This window comes from Bombina bombina, chromosome 3 (genome assembly GCF_027579735.1).
Source record: "Bombina bombina isolate aBomBom1 chromosome 3, aBomBom1.pri, whole genome shotgun sequence".
NCBI classification, from domain to species: domain Eukaryota; kingdom Metazoa; phylum Chordata; class Amphibia; order Anura; family Bombinatoridae; genus Bombina; species Bombina bombina.
The window spans coordinates 1,029,283,006-1,029,299,298 of NC_069501.1; the positions used below are offsets into that span (position 1 = coordinate 1,029,283,006).

A 16,293-nucleotide genomic window follows, 5' to 3' on the forward strand; every position below is an offset into this window, starting at 1 on the left:
ACAACAGAGCTCTTCTGCAGTCTTAAAGTTTGCCAAGCGGCGATTGCAGGTGAACACGTTTGTGTGTTTTATATATTGTCACCACTATTTGATTCATTATGCAGAGCCAATACTAATTTTGGTACGTTGTACAGAGACACCGGTTTGGTATGTTATGTCATGAAGAAATGAACCATTATAGCTTTTAAAGTTATGATGATTTAGATTAAAGGGACATGAAACCAGAAATGTTTCTTTCATGATTTAGATAGAGAATACAATTTTAAACAACTTTCCAAATTATATATATTATCTAATTTGCTTAATTATTTAGGTATCCTTTGTTGAAGAAATAGCAATGCACATGGGTGTGCCAATAATACAAGGTATCTATGTGCAGCCACCAATCAGCAGCTCCTGATCCTATTTAGAAAGTTTTTTTAGCAAAGAATATCAAGAGAATGAAGCAAATTGGATAACAGAAGTAAATTGGAAAGTTGTTTAAAATTGTATTTTCTATCTCACTGGTTTTCAAACCTGTCCTCAGGCCTCCCTAAAAGGCCACATTTTAAGAATATCTGAACTAGAGCACAGGTGAAATAATCAGCTGATTAGTAAACATGGTTATTTTACCTGCTCTCATCCAAGGTAATCCTGAAAACCTGGCCTGTTGGGGAGGCCTGGGGACAGCTTTGAAAACCAGTTCTCAATCTGAATCATTAAAGAACAAATTTGGGTTTTATGTTCCTTTAACAGTCTAGAATTTGATGAGTTAACGGAAATCTATTTTCTCTATCATTAGAGATAAAGGGCGCGATCCGATATAGATCGTAGTTTGCGGCGCAAGCGAGGGAACCCCTAAACCGATGCTCCCGGACCCCGCCGCACCTAATAAAGTTATTAACCCCTAAACCGCCGCTCCTGGACCCCGCCGCCACCTACATTATCTACCCCCTAATGTGAGCTCCTACCCCGCTGCCAGCTACATTAACTACCCCCTAATGTGAGCTCCTACCCCGCCGCCAGCTACATTAACTACCCCCTAATGTCAGCTCCTACCCCGCCGCCAGCTATATTAAAATTATTAACCCCTAATCTAATCCCACTATACCTCCGCCACCAATATTAAATTAATTAACCCCTAAAATACTAAACTATCCCTACCACTAAACCTAAGTCTAACCCTACAAATAGCCCTGAAAAGGGCTTTTTGCGTGGCATTACCCCAAAGTAAACAGCTCTATTGCCAGCCCTTAAAAGGGCTTTTGCGGGGCTTTGCCCCAAAGTAATCAGCTCTTTTACCAGCCCTTAAAAGAGCATTTTGCTGGGCATTGTCACAAAGTAATCAGGGTTAATATAGTTAATATAGGTGGCGGCGGTGTAGGGGGATTAGATTAGGGGTAATATAGTTAATATAAGTGGCGGCGGTGTAGGGGGATTAGATTAGGGGGTAATACATTTATTATAGGTGGTGGCGGTATAGGGGGATTTAGATTATAGGCAAAAGAGCTGATTACTTTCTGACAATGCCCTGCAAAAAGCCCTTTTAAGGGCTGGTAAAAGAGCTGATTACTTTGGGGCAAAGCCCCGCAAAAAGCCCTTTTAAGGGCTGGCAATAGAGCTGTTTACTTTGGGGTAATGTCACGCAAAAAGCCCTTTTCAGGGCTATTTGTAGGGTTAGACTTAGGTTTAGTGGTAGGGATAGTTTAGTTTTTTAGGGGTTAATTAATTTAATATAGGTGGCGGCGGTATAGTGGGATTAGATTAGGGGTTAATAATTTTAATATAGCTGGTGGCGGGGTAGGAGCTCACATTAGGGGGTAGTTAATGTAGGTGGCAGCGGTGTAAGGGGCTCACATTAGGAGGTAGTTAATGTAAGTGGCGGCGGTGTAAGGGGCTCACATTAGGGGGTAGTTAATGTAGTTGGCGGCAGTGGTAAGAGGGCTCACATTAGGGGGTAGTTTGAATGTAGGTGGGTGGCGGTGTATACGGGCTCACATTAGGGTGGTAGTTATGATAGGGTGGTGGCGGTGTAGGGGCTCACATTAGGGGGTTATACTATTAAATGTAGGTGGCGGCGGGGTTCGGGAGCGGCGGTTTAGGGGGTTAAATACTTTATTAGGGATTGCTGCGGGGGATCACGGTTGAAAGGTAGATAAACATTGCGCATGCGTTAGGTATTAGGTTTATTTTGCAGTAGTTTAGGGATTTACAGGGCTCCAATAGACAGCGTAAGGCTTACTACGCCTGCAATTTGTGGGCGAGGTGAAAATGGAGTAGGATTTCTCCATTTCGCCACGGTAAGTCGCTTACGCTGTATATTGGATACCAAACTGCGCGTGGTTTGGTATACCCGTCTATGGGCCAATGAACTACGGCCGAAGGCAGAAATATACGAGGGTAACTTCTATGTTACGGCCGTATATGTGATACCAAACCAGCACAAAATTTGGCTTCGCCGGCTTATGCGGGCGACGCTGCATATCGGGATCGATGGCCAAAATATTTATCTATAGCTGCTTAACACATCACTAGAACATTTTGTGAAGAAGCAGAAATTGCAGGGGTTTATCATTTCTTTAGGGGGGTGGGAAGGCAAATGTGTTTTGACTGGGTAGCACCGGGCCCAATGGAACCTATAGCTTATCTTTTTATTACATTATTTACTGCTACATCTACGTAAAATAGCACTTCCTTTTTGTTTGTGTCCATTTTTCTTGTATTGTAATTGCCTTATATTCATTCTTTTGTATTTATTGGTTGGTGGCTCTATAGTAAGTTGAAAAAACCCAGAAGTCAAAAGATACCAAGTGTGAGAAAAAATTGCAATGCACATTAAAAGGGACAGTATAGTCCAAATTAAACATTCAGGACTCAGAAAATAAATTTAAACAACTTTCCGCAATTTATTTTCTTGTATCAAATGGTGCTTTGTACTCTTGGAATCCTTTGTTTAAAATGTAAACCTAGGTAGGGCTGATATCAGCGTAGCAGCGTGCACGTGTCTTTAAGCAGTCCTATAGCAGCAGTATATGCAACATTATGTATCACTGCAATAAAACAATGTTGCATTACGATGCCAGATGCTACGACAGGGTGCACATTCATGAGCTTCACCTGATTACTCTTTAACAAATGATACCCAAGAGAACTAAGCAAAATTGAAAATAGGGGTAAATTGGGAAGCTGTTTAAAATGTAATATTTTATTCAGGTGAATTTAAGTTTCATTTTTGCTTTACTGTACCTTTAACTGACGAGGTAAGAAATCTATGTTCATAACATCTGCAAATTTGTACTTATTTGGTTTGTTAAATGTTAAATGGTTCTTTAGTTTACTTAACTGGGATTCAAACTTATAGTTTGCCTCACTCTTGTATAATGTCTGTTTATTTATTACATGTGCCCCCTTTGTAAGCATAGGACACAAATCTCTCCATACAAGTCATTGTATCTAATTTGTGACACCTGCTCACATGTGTTATAATGTAAAATTTATTTCTGATGATCATTTCTGTGAAACCTATATTTTAAAGGCCATTGCATTATTTTTTTTCTGGTTTTTTTTCCAGCTGAAATACTATTTTTAAAAATAAAGTATATTTGTAATGCTTGTTTTTGTGTTGAATAAATCATTTGAATTATGTGCAATTTGTATTTCCTGCACAATTTGTTTTAAATTTAAACTGTTTTTTACATAGCACCTTTTTAAACAAATACATTCTTAAAATATTGAGGTGATTGCTCTTCCATACATACATAATTGTACGTCCCTTTTAACTGCTAATAATAGGTGATGATTTAATTATAGAAAAATACTTCTTATTTGTGGTTTTGTCAATTAATATGTTTATACAAATAAAACAGGACACATAATTGATGCCAATGTATTGTTTAATTGTATATTGTTCTTAAACAGCATATCAAGTATAGTAGATATTACATTTAATCGGTCATTCTCCTTTTTTGATGTCAGTTTAGTTAGTGGCAATAGCCTGCAAGAGAAGCAGAACACAGATTGTAAGTCATTTTTTGTTTCAGCTTTTTTCTTGCTATATTAAACAGACAGCAGTTACACATCGATACATGATAAAAGACCCATAGAACAATAATGAAATGTTAGGACAAGAGAAGAGTTAACTAGGGAAGAAATATTTTAATGAAAGAACAGAATGATATAACTGTAAGACAAAGAAAAGATAGAATGAATGGAGGCTAATGATAAAAGTTATCTTAGGAAAGTAGTGAAAGAATGTCTATCAGAAGTTTTAAGTCAACTCAAGGGTAAACATGATTGAAATAAGAAAGGCAGGAATAGATAGTAGGCAATGATGACCCCACCAGGACCTGCTGTCTATCCTTGATATTTAGGTTTGTGCCAGATTTATAAGCACCCCGTTCCAAATTTTTAAGATCTAAAACCAACCCTAATCTTTTTATTTTCAAAAACATTGACTATATGTGATTTGCATTAGTAACTTACATTATCGATCCAGGCATTGTAAGCTGAAACCCTTGTGAACACTGATGGTTTGAGGTAGTAGTTGCATCCAAGGGCAGATCCAAAGCTAGTGATTACCATGGACTTGTGAAGACACCATTGACAGCACAGTTTGAGAGGTCCACCAGAATCTCCTAAGAAAGAAAACATATGAATTGACTGTTGTAAAAGTACAAATCATGTAGACAAGTATGAAAAAATAATCTTAAATAAAATATGCAACCCTGGACTATTAACACATGGGTGGTGGGAGGTAAGGAAATATCCTACTTGTCCTCATTTTTTTCCCATACAGAAATGTTTTAACAATATTATTGTACAAATTACCTAATGTTAATACCTCCAGTTAAACTATGCAACCCCTTTGTTTCAAACTATGCAACTTATTGTACGCTGTCTTCTATGATATTGACTGCAGGTTACAAGAATGAAAGATTCTGAAAATGCCTTGTTACATTGAGTGAGCTACAAACTGTGATTTATTGTGGCTCTTTAGATAAAACACCTATGGCTTTATTTTGTATCACAATTATTATGATAATATTTTAAATATAATAAAGCTAGCTGGAAAAAAATATGAAATATTACAAGCAAGTTGGAAATGCCATATAATTGATGTAAAACATCTTACATTGCAGCTTGAAGTGATTCCATCACCACCAGCGCACACCATGGTGGTCTTGACTGTGGTGCCCCAATAAGAGCCGGAGGAACAAGTTGAGTGGGCGACCACAGGGAGAGGAGCCTGCTGAAGAATAGAAGGGAGAGATCCACCAGCTGCAGGAAGAATGAAATGGGGAAGCACATTAAAACTTTGAAGCAACTTTTACAACTCACAATAAAAAACAAGCAATAACTTAATTTAATAAGTATATTTTTAACTTACTGCTAGTCCTGCCCCATCCTGTAACGGTGCAAGGGTAATTGTGGGCCAAGACAGATCCACTGCTGGGCAGGGCAGCCACTTTCACATAACTGTTCAGGACAGCGTTGGAGGCCAGCTTGAGAACTGCAATATCATAACTAAATACAAATATAGAAGATTATAAATTAATTAAACCATTAGGTCATTTACTTGAATATTTACTCTAGGTATATAGTAATTCATAACATGAGGACTTCTCAATGAGAAACATTTCACCTAGGCCCTGATGATCGAAAGTGCCACCACACGGCAACATTTTCAAAAGGGATCTGTTGCAAGGTCGAGAAAGCGAACAAAATATTCAAAAGGGCCAACAGTAGTACTGTTTAAAGGCAGCATTGCTGAGAGGCGTTTTACCATATATTATATTAATATACTTCTAACCTCAGTGATTACCTGGTATCTAAGCCTCTTTTTTATTTATTATCTATTGACTTGCATTTTAGCCAATTAGTGCTGTGTTGTGCACAACCCACGGACGTGAACACAATGTTTTTTATATGGCCCACATGAACTAGCAGTCTCCTGTTGTGAAAAGCTAATAAAAAAGCATGTGATAAGCGGCTGTCTGAAGTGGCTTAAATACAGGCAGAAATTTAGAGGTTTAAATGATATAAAGTATATTAATATACAATGTTGGTTGTGCAAAGCTTTGGAATCGATAGTTAAAGGGACAGTTCACCCAAAAACTTTCTCTCCTTTAAATTATTCCCAATGATCCTTTTTACCTGCTAGAGTGTATTAAATTGGTTGCAAGTAGCTCCTTTACTCATATTTCGGCATTTGAAATAGCTAATTTAGCCTGTGGTTTCCCAACCTATACTGAAAGTTTTGATACTGGCGTATACGCTATTGACAAGCCTAAGTGAACACAGTCAGCAGAAGGAATAAAACTCACAGTGGGGGGCAGGATAGTTAAGTAATAAAATGATAATTTTCCATTGTTCTCTCTATGTATTGAGCTTTGGTGTTCCAGACAAATATAAGATAAGGAAGCAAGTCTGTGTACATAAAAGTGATAACATAATGAGATCTGATATTACCTGAAGCTCAACCCATTGTAATAGGCTATGGTTTCAAAGCATAAAACCAGCTACTTCAGATAAACAAATAAACCCGAAAACTCAATTTCTCAAATATTTTATACTCTGCAGTTGGTATAACAAGTAATTTAAAATACATTTATGGAAAAACAATTTTACAGTGTACTGTCCCTTTAAAGCATTATCTAACTTTTTAAAAAATAACAATTTTATTGTTGACTGTCCCTTTAAGTTGTATGCATTACTTACCCAGCTGCAACATTGTTGGTGTTCCAGTTAGCATGTTTCACAATCTTTGACACAGCAATGATCTGCTCAGTACCATCATTCAAGCTAAGGTTGTGATCTCCCAATGCCACACGGAAAGAAACCACTCTGTGCATGAAACATAAAAAGTATCTTAGTCTGTTTATTGACAGCGTCAGAAGGAAGTTTATCAGAACAGCTAGACTGAAGACAAACCAGTGAACAGAACACCATGAACACTAGCGATCATTGCACAAATGTTACAACACAAGAAACTCTGCATTAAAGGTCTGTTATAATCCATTTATCAATGCACAATCCTCATTTAAACAATTCTAGGTGTATTCAGTATGTTAAAGTACATGCATATTTACATAAATTTAGTAAGCAGGAAAGGTCAGCAGGTGTTTTTGGAGTGGGCATTACGCTGGCATGAAATCTTTGGCTGCCAGTAGTACTGAGGGGTGATAGAGGTTGCAAGTAGTACTGAGGGGTGACAGAGGTTACAGAGGTGCCCTATGTATGCATGTAGCTGTCCTTAAAGGGGTTGCAGAGGCATGGTTTTGGTCTGAGGTCTCATGTGGACATGTAGGTGGCCTTAGCTGGTTAAGGCAAGGGTTGAGGTGGGATGCAGGTGTTTAGAGTAAAGCTTTTATATTTTAAAGATAGCCATGCAGGCCATATTTGTAATTATCTGGCTTCTTTAGTAGTTCTATATCAGGGACTTTCTTAAATAATTATTACTAGTTTACATAATTTACACAAATAAGTAAGATTGCAGCAAGACAAAAGAGGAAAAGTGCAACCCCACATCAAGGTAGAAAATTTAACTTTATTATGCACACTGTATACGGTTAAAATCACTTACAAGATAGGTATAAAAACAGGCATATATCCCAATCAGGGAAAAAAGAAGACCTCAGTCCGGTTTAGTTGTTTCCAATGTGATTCAACATGTGAAATATGTGGATACCGGTGTCTGTCTCCGTTGTAGCTTTGTTTCACCAGGAACAAACGGCTACAACGGAGACAGACACCGGATATCCACATATTCCACATATTGAATCACATTGGAAACAACTGAACCGGACTGAGGTCTTCTTTTTTCCCTGATTGGGATATATGCCTGTTTTTATATCTATCTTGTAAGTGTATACAGTGTGCATAATAAAGTTAAATCTTCTACCTTGATGTGGGGTTACGCTTTTCCTCTTTTGTCTTGCTACAGGATTGTTCTATTGAGAGAGTTCAGTGACACACCTCTGAGTGTAGCAGCACCCCACGAATTAAGGAGATCGGGAGGACCCTGGAACTTTGCAAATTAAAGGCACTATTGGGAATACCTGGACCTTAAGGACTATTTTGTTCCTTTAATCTGGAGTTGGTAAAACGTACTGTTTTTTTTAACTACCTATAGGTTTAATGTATGCTGCTATTTTGTAACTACAAATTGCAGGATTTTTTTTACTTTTTTTTAAGTATTGCAGGCAGTGTTGCCTTTTAGCGTATTTATATTATGTATTGTATAATTTTGTTTTTTAGGCACTGTTTCAATACCAAATACTTATCTCTTTTGATATTTAAATTTATTATCTTAATTGTGGTATTATAATCTAGACCACCCACGCTACCTCCAGCCACACTTATAACATCACACATCCATTAAGTTGCGCTGTTAATACTTTTCTTGGTTCAAATAAGTAAGATACCTAATATTTACGGTTATCTATCTATCTATGCGGTGGAAGAAAATAGAAAACATTTTTTGGCGTAATAGCAAATGGAATGATAGAATGCATTAAACAGTGGAAAATTAGTCTACATAAAATTGTGTAAATGGGTTCTTTGTTGTAAATAATATATGTTACACAATGCTTTTTTTAACATTTTTACATTTTTTGTAAGCTTGAAGAACTGTTATCACAATTTGCTTTGACCTTACACCTCACAAAAGAATGTGCTGAATCTTCCCATGTGTGTAATATAGTACAGATCATGCAAAAGATTGTTTTAGTGCAATTGTTTTGCAAATCTGAGGACTCCTTACCTGTCCACACAGTGAGCAGCAGTCAGGACCCAGTTAGCACGGATCAGGGTTCCACCGCAGGTGTGGTACCAGCTGCTGCCAGAGAGATATTGCAGAGAAACCTGGTTGAGAAAAATAATGATACACAAAAATTATGAAATTACAAAGTAGTTATTAGAAAGTTAGTGGTATATTTTAATGTAATCTTTTAGACTTCTGACATCTTGGTTGCTCTGTGGTTACTACTTTTAGTTGAAGCATTTTGAACACCTGTGCTAAATGTCTGATCATAAACTGAATTTTACTTTACACACTGCTACCAAAAAACATAGTAGCATCACTTTCTTATTAATATATATATATGTTTATTACAGCATGTATTCCATGAATGATCATTTTATGGTAACCTAGTCTTTAATCAATTAAAAGGTTAAAGGGACACTGAACCCAAAATTTTTCTTTTGTGATTAAGATAGAGCATGCAATTTTAAGCAACTTTCTAATTTACTCCTATTATCAATTTTTCTTCGTTCTCTTGCTATCTTTATAGGAAAAAGAAGACATCTAAGCTTTTTTCTTGGTTCACCACTATGGGCAGCAGTTTTTGATGTGTTGATGGGATTAATTTATCCACCAATCAGCAAGGACAACCTAGGTTGTTCACCAAAAATAGGCCGGCATCTAAACTTACATTCTTGCATTTCAAATAAAGATACCAAGAGAATAAAGAACATTTGATAATAGGAGTAAATTAGAAAGTTGCTTAAAATGTCATGCTCTATCTGAATCACAAAATAAAAAATTTGGGTTCAGTGTCCCTTTAAGCAAATGTAAACTCTGCCAACTAGAAGCTTATATTGTCAAATGAAGAGGCCTTTGTTAAGAAGATTTTTTCCAGTTGGGCTCTCTACAAGGGGGAAGACTGAATACCTAATGTAGAGTATGAGTATAAAACCTCATGTTACCATATTCCAGCAGCAGGACATAAGCTCCTAAAGTCTGTTTCTTCCTTTTTGTCCCAGAGACTCAGGGCTAGATTAGCGTCAGAAAGTGGAGCGCAAAATTTTTACTTTCAACTTGTAATACACGTAGTACCTGACAAGCGCAAAAAGCGAACTTCTAGCGAAGTTTACACTCGAGCAAAAGTGCTAAATAGGGTGCCACTTGTAATCTGGCCCTCAGTGGGGTGTATGACCAAATACAATTTTATTTGTTTTGCAATATAATGTCTCTTTAAATATGTAGCTGTTTAAGTATTTGTTTAAATATGTTCCTAAAGGGTTATCAAACATTTTATTGCTATTAATATTTACCTGCCAAGGCCATGCATTTTTGGCTGCATTGGTTCCTCCTACAACACGTGCACTATCCTGTATGTCCTCAATGTAGCTGATGTCCTCGGAACATTGTCCTTGAAAAAAAAAGAAAGAGTTGTAAATATGAAGATACTTAACACTTCTGCTTCTTTCACTGTTAAAAATGATTATAAAGTGTTTACTCCTATATTAAATTGTATGGTTGCTTAATGAGTTTGTAATTATTCTCTAATAATTTGCCTTGCATGGGCATTAAAGCTACTGGCAAGAAAGTTTACTTGTTTGACATAAATGTTTTGTTATGTTTAACATAGAAAAAAGGGACATAAAGAACTAGTAACTAGATTCAATGCTTCTGCTTTCAACGTCTTTCTTCTAAACAGTTTACCATATATATATATATATATGTCAACCATATCTGAATTCTGTAAAAAAAAATTTTTTTAAAAAAAACCTAATAATCAGAGCTAAGAATAGTTGCTGTACTTTATGAAAAATAAATTGGGCCGTTATGTAAAAAAATGTAACTGTAGAATATTATGAAATAATGCAAAGCACTGAGAAGAAAGCTACAGTCTCAGCAGTGTAGTGAGGAGGACTTATCTTACTTCCTCATGCCTTCTATCCTCCCCTTTCTTTCCTCCCCTTTTTTTCCACAAGAGAGTCTAATAAATAATGTTCTTACTTGCCCCCCCCCCCCCCACGTCACTTCGGGTCACAATATTATTTAAGAGGGCCTGCCTTTAAGGGCACACATGCTTGTTTGTGGACTGTTAAAGGGACACTGAACCCAATTTTTTTCTTTCATAAATCAGATAGAGCTTTACATTTTAAGCAACTTTATAATTTACTCCTATTATCAAATTTTCTTAATTCACTTGGTATCTTAATTTGAAATGCAAGAATGTAAGTTTAGATGCTAGCCCATTTTTGGTGAACAACCTGGGTTGACCTTGCTGATTGGTGGATAAATTCATCCACCATTAAAAAAGTGCTGTCCAGAGTTCTGAACCAAGAAAAAAGCTTAGATGACTTCTTTTTAAAATAAAGATAGCAAGAGAACGAAGAAAAATTGATAATAGGAGTAAATTAGAAAGTTGCTTAAAATTGCATGCTCTATCTGAATCATGAAAGAAAGAAAAAATTGGGTTCAGTGTCCCTTTAAAAAACTGTATTACAGGGTTCCAAGACAGTTGCAATTTTATGAAATAGAATGAATTTAATACAGGAAAAATGGAAAATAATGGTGATTTATAGTGTGATTTTACTAATTCATAGTGTGATCTGGAGAACAGACCTCAAGCAGTCTGTTACATTACCTAATAGTGTGACTTGACAACTCTGCTATATACAATTACATATGCACAGACACATATATATTTACTAATAGACTGCTGTATAATAGTGTATAAATATGTAACTTACCGCAAAGGACAAGAGCAGCAAGCAGAACGAGCTTCAGCATTGTGGATCTGTTTCAAGTGAACTTCCCTACTGAATATCATTGTTGACTTATATTTATACCCGGACTGGCAAGGAATCTGCTAATGTGAGTATGGGAATAGCTCCATAAATTACAGGTGCAACAAATGGCAAACACGTTGCTTTGTTTCGCAATGGTCATATTTATAGTTCTCAAGGTCTTGTAGCATATTTATAGTTTATTTTCTTATTCAAGTTATACAGTAGTTTGCATAAGCACTCACCCCCTTATAGGCATTTGTTTCTGTGGTAAATTTATTTAAAGGGACAATCTACACCATAATTTTTTATTGTTTTTTTTTTTTAAACAAAATTTTTTTATTGAGACAATATATTATATAACAACATTGCCTAAGTAGATAAATTTGAGATTATAACGATATGTAATTACAGTACAGATATGAATATTGCAATACAGGCATTTGTGAACGTATACAGACAATGGTGAAAACAAATCAAGGATGAATGTAGGCCTGGATATGGTCTCTTTTTCTGAAAGTGATATGCTATAGGTAGGAGTTTAGGAACCGTGTCTGTGATTTTGGGTATGGGAATATCGTGAGCGTGGGGGGTGTGAGGAGAGGGACAGAGAAAAAAAAAGGGGGGGGAGGGGGGGGGAGGGGGTTGATGAAGGATAAGGGGAGAATGAGGGAAGAAGGGGAGAAAAGTGGACGGTGGGCCTGAGGTGGTATCTAGATGTTTGGCGACCAGTTAGGAAATTTTGTGAGCCAAGGATACCAGATTTCATGGAAAGTATCTGTCTTGTCAAGTACACTGTACGAGTATTGTTCCATTTGGCCAATATAGTATACACATGAGATTACTTGGTAGAGTGTTGGAAGCTCTACTTTTTTCCAATTTCTTGCTAGGACCAATTTTGTGGCCATGAAGACATAAATTGTGAGTGATTCTCTAGCTATAGTGAGATTAGGCATCTGCATTGTGCGAGGAAGAGTTACGTTCAGGGGTAAATGGGGGGGTAGGCCTAATGTCTGGAGAAGTGCGAATACTTTTTTCCACAATGGCTGTATAACTGGACAAGTCCACCAGATGTGGAGTGGGAGAACCAAGCAGTTTGCATCCTCGTTCAACACTCTGGAGACTGCGAGATGGTATATCTTGTGTAGTATAGTTGGGACAAGAGTGCCCAGGCGCACCAGGATCTTATAATGCAGCTCCCACAGTGGTGGCGCAATGGAGGATCTTTTTGGTGTATTTTGATTCGAGTTTGCCATAGCCTCCGTGGTAGATGCAAAACCTATTCTTTCTCCCAGGCATGATGCTGGAGATTTTATGTGAGGGAGACGGGTTAGTGAGTATGCTGTATTGGAAGTATAAAAGGTGTCTGAGGCTATGAGCCCTATACCAAGACTTCTCCCAAGTGGTCATTGGACGCAGTGTCTGTTTGGGGTACCCCCATGTGCGTAGTCGAGTGCTTAGGCAAAATCCCTCAAAGTGCAATTTGGGTGGGAGTTGAAGTTTAGTGCAGATTTCAGGGTGTGAGAGCCATTTGTCTTCTTCATAGAAATCTGCGATCTGGGGTGTTCTTAACTGTGGCCATAGGTCACAGTGAGAGTCCGGGAGACAGTAAAGGGCTGCAGGGATTGTCATGGCGGGAGAGGGATGGGGGGGAGATGTCTGGGTTATGTCTGATCTGATCCCAAAATCATAGCACATGTTTAAAGACAGGGTGTAGGTTGTCAATAGCTCGTCTGTGATGGGGGGGAATCCATATTATGTCAGGAAGGGTTACACTTGAGGGCAGTAGTGAGGCTTCTAAGAAGTACCAGCCGAGTTGTCTCTCGGGGTCATTCCACCGGAGAATGTGCGATAGCTGAGCGGCGTTGTAATATGAGATCAAGTTCGGGAGGGCTAAGCCCCCTTGTAGAATCGTTTTTTCGAGTGTGCGACCCGACGTTCTAGGCTGTTGGTCTCTCCAAACATAAGAGGTAATCAGGCTTTGGAGTCTGTTAAGGAGTGCTCTCAGGATGTTATATGGAATAGATCTTAGGAGATTTGTAATCTTGGGGAGGAATGACATCTTTATCGCCGCTATGAGGCCACTCCATGAGATTTCGCGGCATTCCCATGACTCGAGGAGTCTCTTAAACTCTGGCAGTCTGTCAGTGTAATTCTGCGTTATAGTGTCGGTAGGATCTGGGCCGAGGAGGACCCCCAGGATCTTGAGTGAGGTGTTTTTCCATTGGAAATGGTAGGTTGACTGAAGAGAGGTGAGAACTCCTGGAGGGATGTTTATAGGGAGTGCTTCAGTTTTGGTCACATTAAGTTTATAAAAACTCAGAAGGCCAAACTTTTCTAAAATGGTGAAGACTGCGGTGAGGGAGGTGTTAGGTGATGTCAGGAAAAGAGTGATGTCATCCGCGTAGAGGGAGATTTTATGGGTATGTGGCCCTATGACGAGTCCCATGACTTGAGGTTCCTGTCTGATAGATTGAGCTAAGGGTTCTATGGTGAGGGCAAACAGGAGTGGGGAGAGGGGGCAACCTTGTCTGGTGCCGTTAGCTATGGTGAATTTGGAGGACTGGAACCCTACTCCTCGTACAACGGCCATCGGGTGGTTATAGAGGGACGTCACTGCACTTATAAAGGGAGCGGGGAAACCAAAGGTATTCATGGTCTCCCAAAGGAACTCCCACCTGACCCTATCAAACGCTTTCCCTGCGTCTAGTGACAGGGCCAGGAATGGAGCACCTCGCCGGGCAGCCAGGTGGAGGACATCCAAAATTTGTCTAGTCGCGTCAACGCCTTCTCTGTTCGGAATAAATCCGACTTGATCCCGAGCTATGAGGGAAGGAATGACCTTCGTGACCCTATTGGCCAGAAGTTTGGCATATATTTTTGTGTCACGATTGATTAATGAGATCGGCCGATAACTGCTGCAGAGATCTGCGGGCTTACCAGGTTTTAAGATAGTGACAATGACCGCTTCTAAGAATTCAGCTGTAAAGGATGTCCCTGAGTATATCTCCTGAAAGAATTTGCAGAGAATAGGGGCTATCTGAGGTAGATAAGTTTTATAAAATCTGGCTGTAAAGCTGTCAGGGCCAGGGACTTTCCCTAATTTTAGGTTGCGAATAATTTTTACTATTTCCTGAGTTGTGATTGGGGACGTGAGGATAGATGTGTCTGCAAGGGTTAGTGAGGGGGAGAGCAAGGGAATGAAGAAACTCGGATATGCACTCCACAGAACAAGCTGCAGAATCCAAGTTGGCCTCAATGTTATAGAGGTTCAGATAGAATTGTCTGAAGGTGTCTCCGATATCGAGAGGGGCAGACACATGTGTGTTCGAAGGGGTTTGTATAGACATAATTCTGGCTTGGGCTATTCGGTTTTTGAGTTTGTTTGCTAGAAGAGTGGAGGCTTTGTTACCGAAATGATAATGAAACCTTCTGTATTTTTCTAGCATGTTTTGGGTCTTTTTGAGCTCAAGGGTTTAAATTTGTTTCATTGTGTCAGTTATTTTGTCATTGATAGAGGGGGAGTATGCGTTGGACAAGCCGCTTTGAGGCGGCGAAGCTGGATAATCAGGGAGGATAAGGTGGCTTTACTTTTTGAGCGTGTTTCGAATTCAAATTGCATGAGGTGGCCCCTCACCACTGCCTTCAAGGCTGCCCATAGGTTCTGGGCTGAGGTCTGGTCATTGTCATTAAGGGCTATATAGTCTATGATGGTATTCTGGAGAACAGACTTGAAGTGGGGATCTGTGATAGTCCAGTCTTGCAGGCGCCAAGTGAGAGGGGGTGAATGGGCATGTGGGCCTATATACAGGTGAAGTGAGTCATGATCTGACCAGGAAATGGGGGAGATAGAAGCGGAGTAAATAGTATCTAGGAATGTCGCATGCGTGAAGAAGTAATCTATGCGTGTATGCGATTTGTGTGGGGAAGAATAGAAAGTGAATTCTTTGTCTTGCGGATGTAGGGCACGCCATACATCATATAGCTCGTATTGTGCGATTAGGGATTGGAAGGCTGATGATAGGGAGTGAGTTGCTCTGTCCTTTCTAGAGAGGGGGTGTCCACATCTGTCTGTTTGTACGTCCCATATTAGATTGAAGTCTCCCCCTAGTATAAGGTCACCCTGTTTAATAGCTGCTACCGACTTGAGGAGAGTCCTGAGGAATTTCAGTTGTTTAATGTTCGGGGCATAAATGTTAAGGAGGGTCACTAGGTGGGTGCTTAACTTGCAAATAGCTATAATGAAGCGTGCTTGGGGATCAGATTCGGTATAAATCGGGACATAGTGAACATTCTTGCCTATATAGATAGCGACTACTCTAGATTTCGATGGGAAAGTGGCTTCTAGAAGTATGGGGTAGTGTTTGGAAGTGTAGCGGCTGTCTTGTGTGGGGGTCCAATGTGTCTCTTGTATGAAGGCGATGTCAATGTGGTTTTTGCGTAAAGAAGATAATAGCAAACTGCGTTTGGTAGGGGAGTTTAGTCCCTGGACATTGAGAGTTAGGAGATGTAGGCCCTTAATTGTAGAGCTGGATAATATGTCAAGATTGGGGAAGGGAAAGAAAGAAGGGGAGGAGAGGGGAGGGAGAGAAAGAAAAAAAAAAAAAAAAGGGGGGGGGGGGGAGAGGATTGGCGTCGGTGAGATGTGAGTGGATACTAATTGCCGACACGGGGAGCTGTTGTTAAATTCGCTTCCAAAAATGCTGTTCAGGGGGGGGGGAGTACAGCGGACCAGAGCCGCTTTGGTTATAGATAGAGAAGGGATGAGGGGAGGGAAGGGGGATGAGCTAGCTTAAG

General features: G+C 39.1%; 1 protein-coding gene across 1 annotated transcript; it reads right to left on the reverse strand.

Annotated features, from left to right (window-relative positions):
* Positions 1-3,854: 3,854 nt before the first annotated feature.
* LOC128652038 (chymotrypsin-like elastase family member 1) lies at positions 3,855-11,547 on the reverse strand. Its single transcript, XM_053704993.1, has 9 exons — positions 11,461-11,547; positions 10,033-10,130; positions 8,741-8,841; positions 6,697-6,822; positions 5,366-5,502; positions 5,111-5,256; position 4,703; positions 4,462-4,613; positions 3,855-3,973 (listed from the first exon to the last, which is right to left on the reverse strand). Exons 1-9 carry the CDS (start codon positions 11,498-11,500, stop codon positions 3,956-3,958), a joined length of 819 nt encoding a protein of 272 aa, XP_053560968.1. The 5' UTR covers positions 11,501-11,547; the 3' UTR covers positions 3,855-3,955.
* Between the last annotated feature and the right edge of the window lie 4,746 nt (positions 11,548-16,293).

Coding starts and splice junctions, on each gene's coding strand:
- LOC128652038 (XM_053704993.1), bottom strand. CDS start 11,500: ATGCTGAAGCTCGTTCTGCTTGCTGCTCTTGTCCTTTGCG. Junction 5,503..6,696: donor ACCAACAATGTTGCAGCTGG/GTAAGTAATGCA, acceptor ATTTGTATTTAG/TTATGATATTGCAGTTCTCA. Junction 5,257..5,365: donor AGGATGGGGCAGGACTAGCA/GTAAGTTAAAAA, acceptor TTCTTCCTGCAG/CTGGTGGATCTCTCCCTTCT.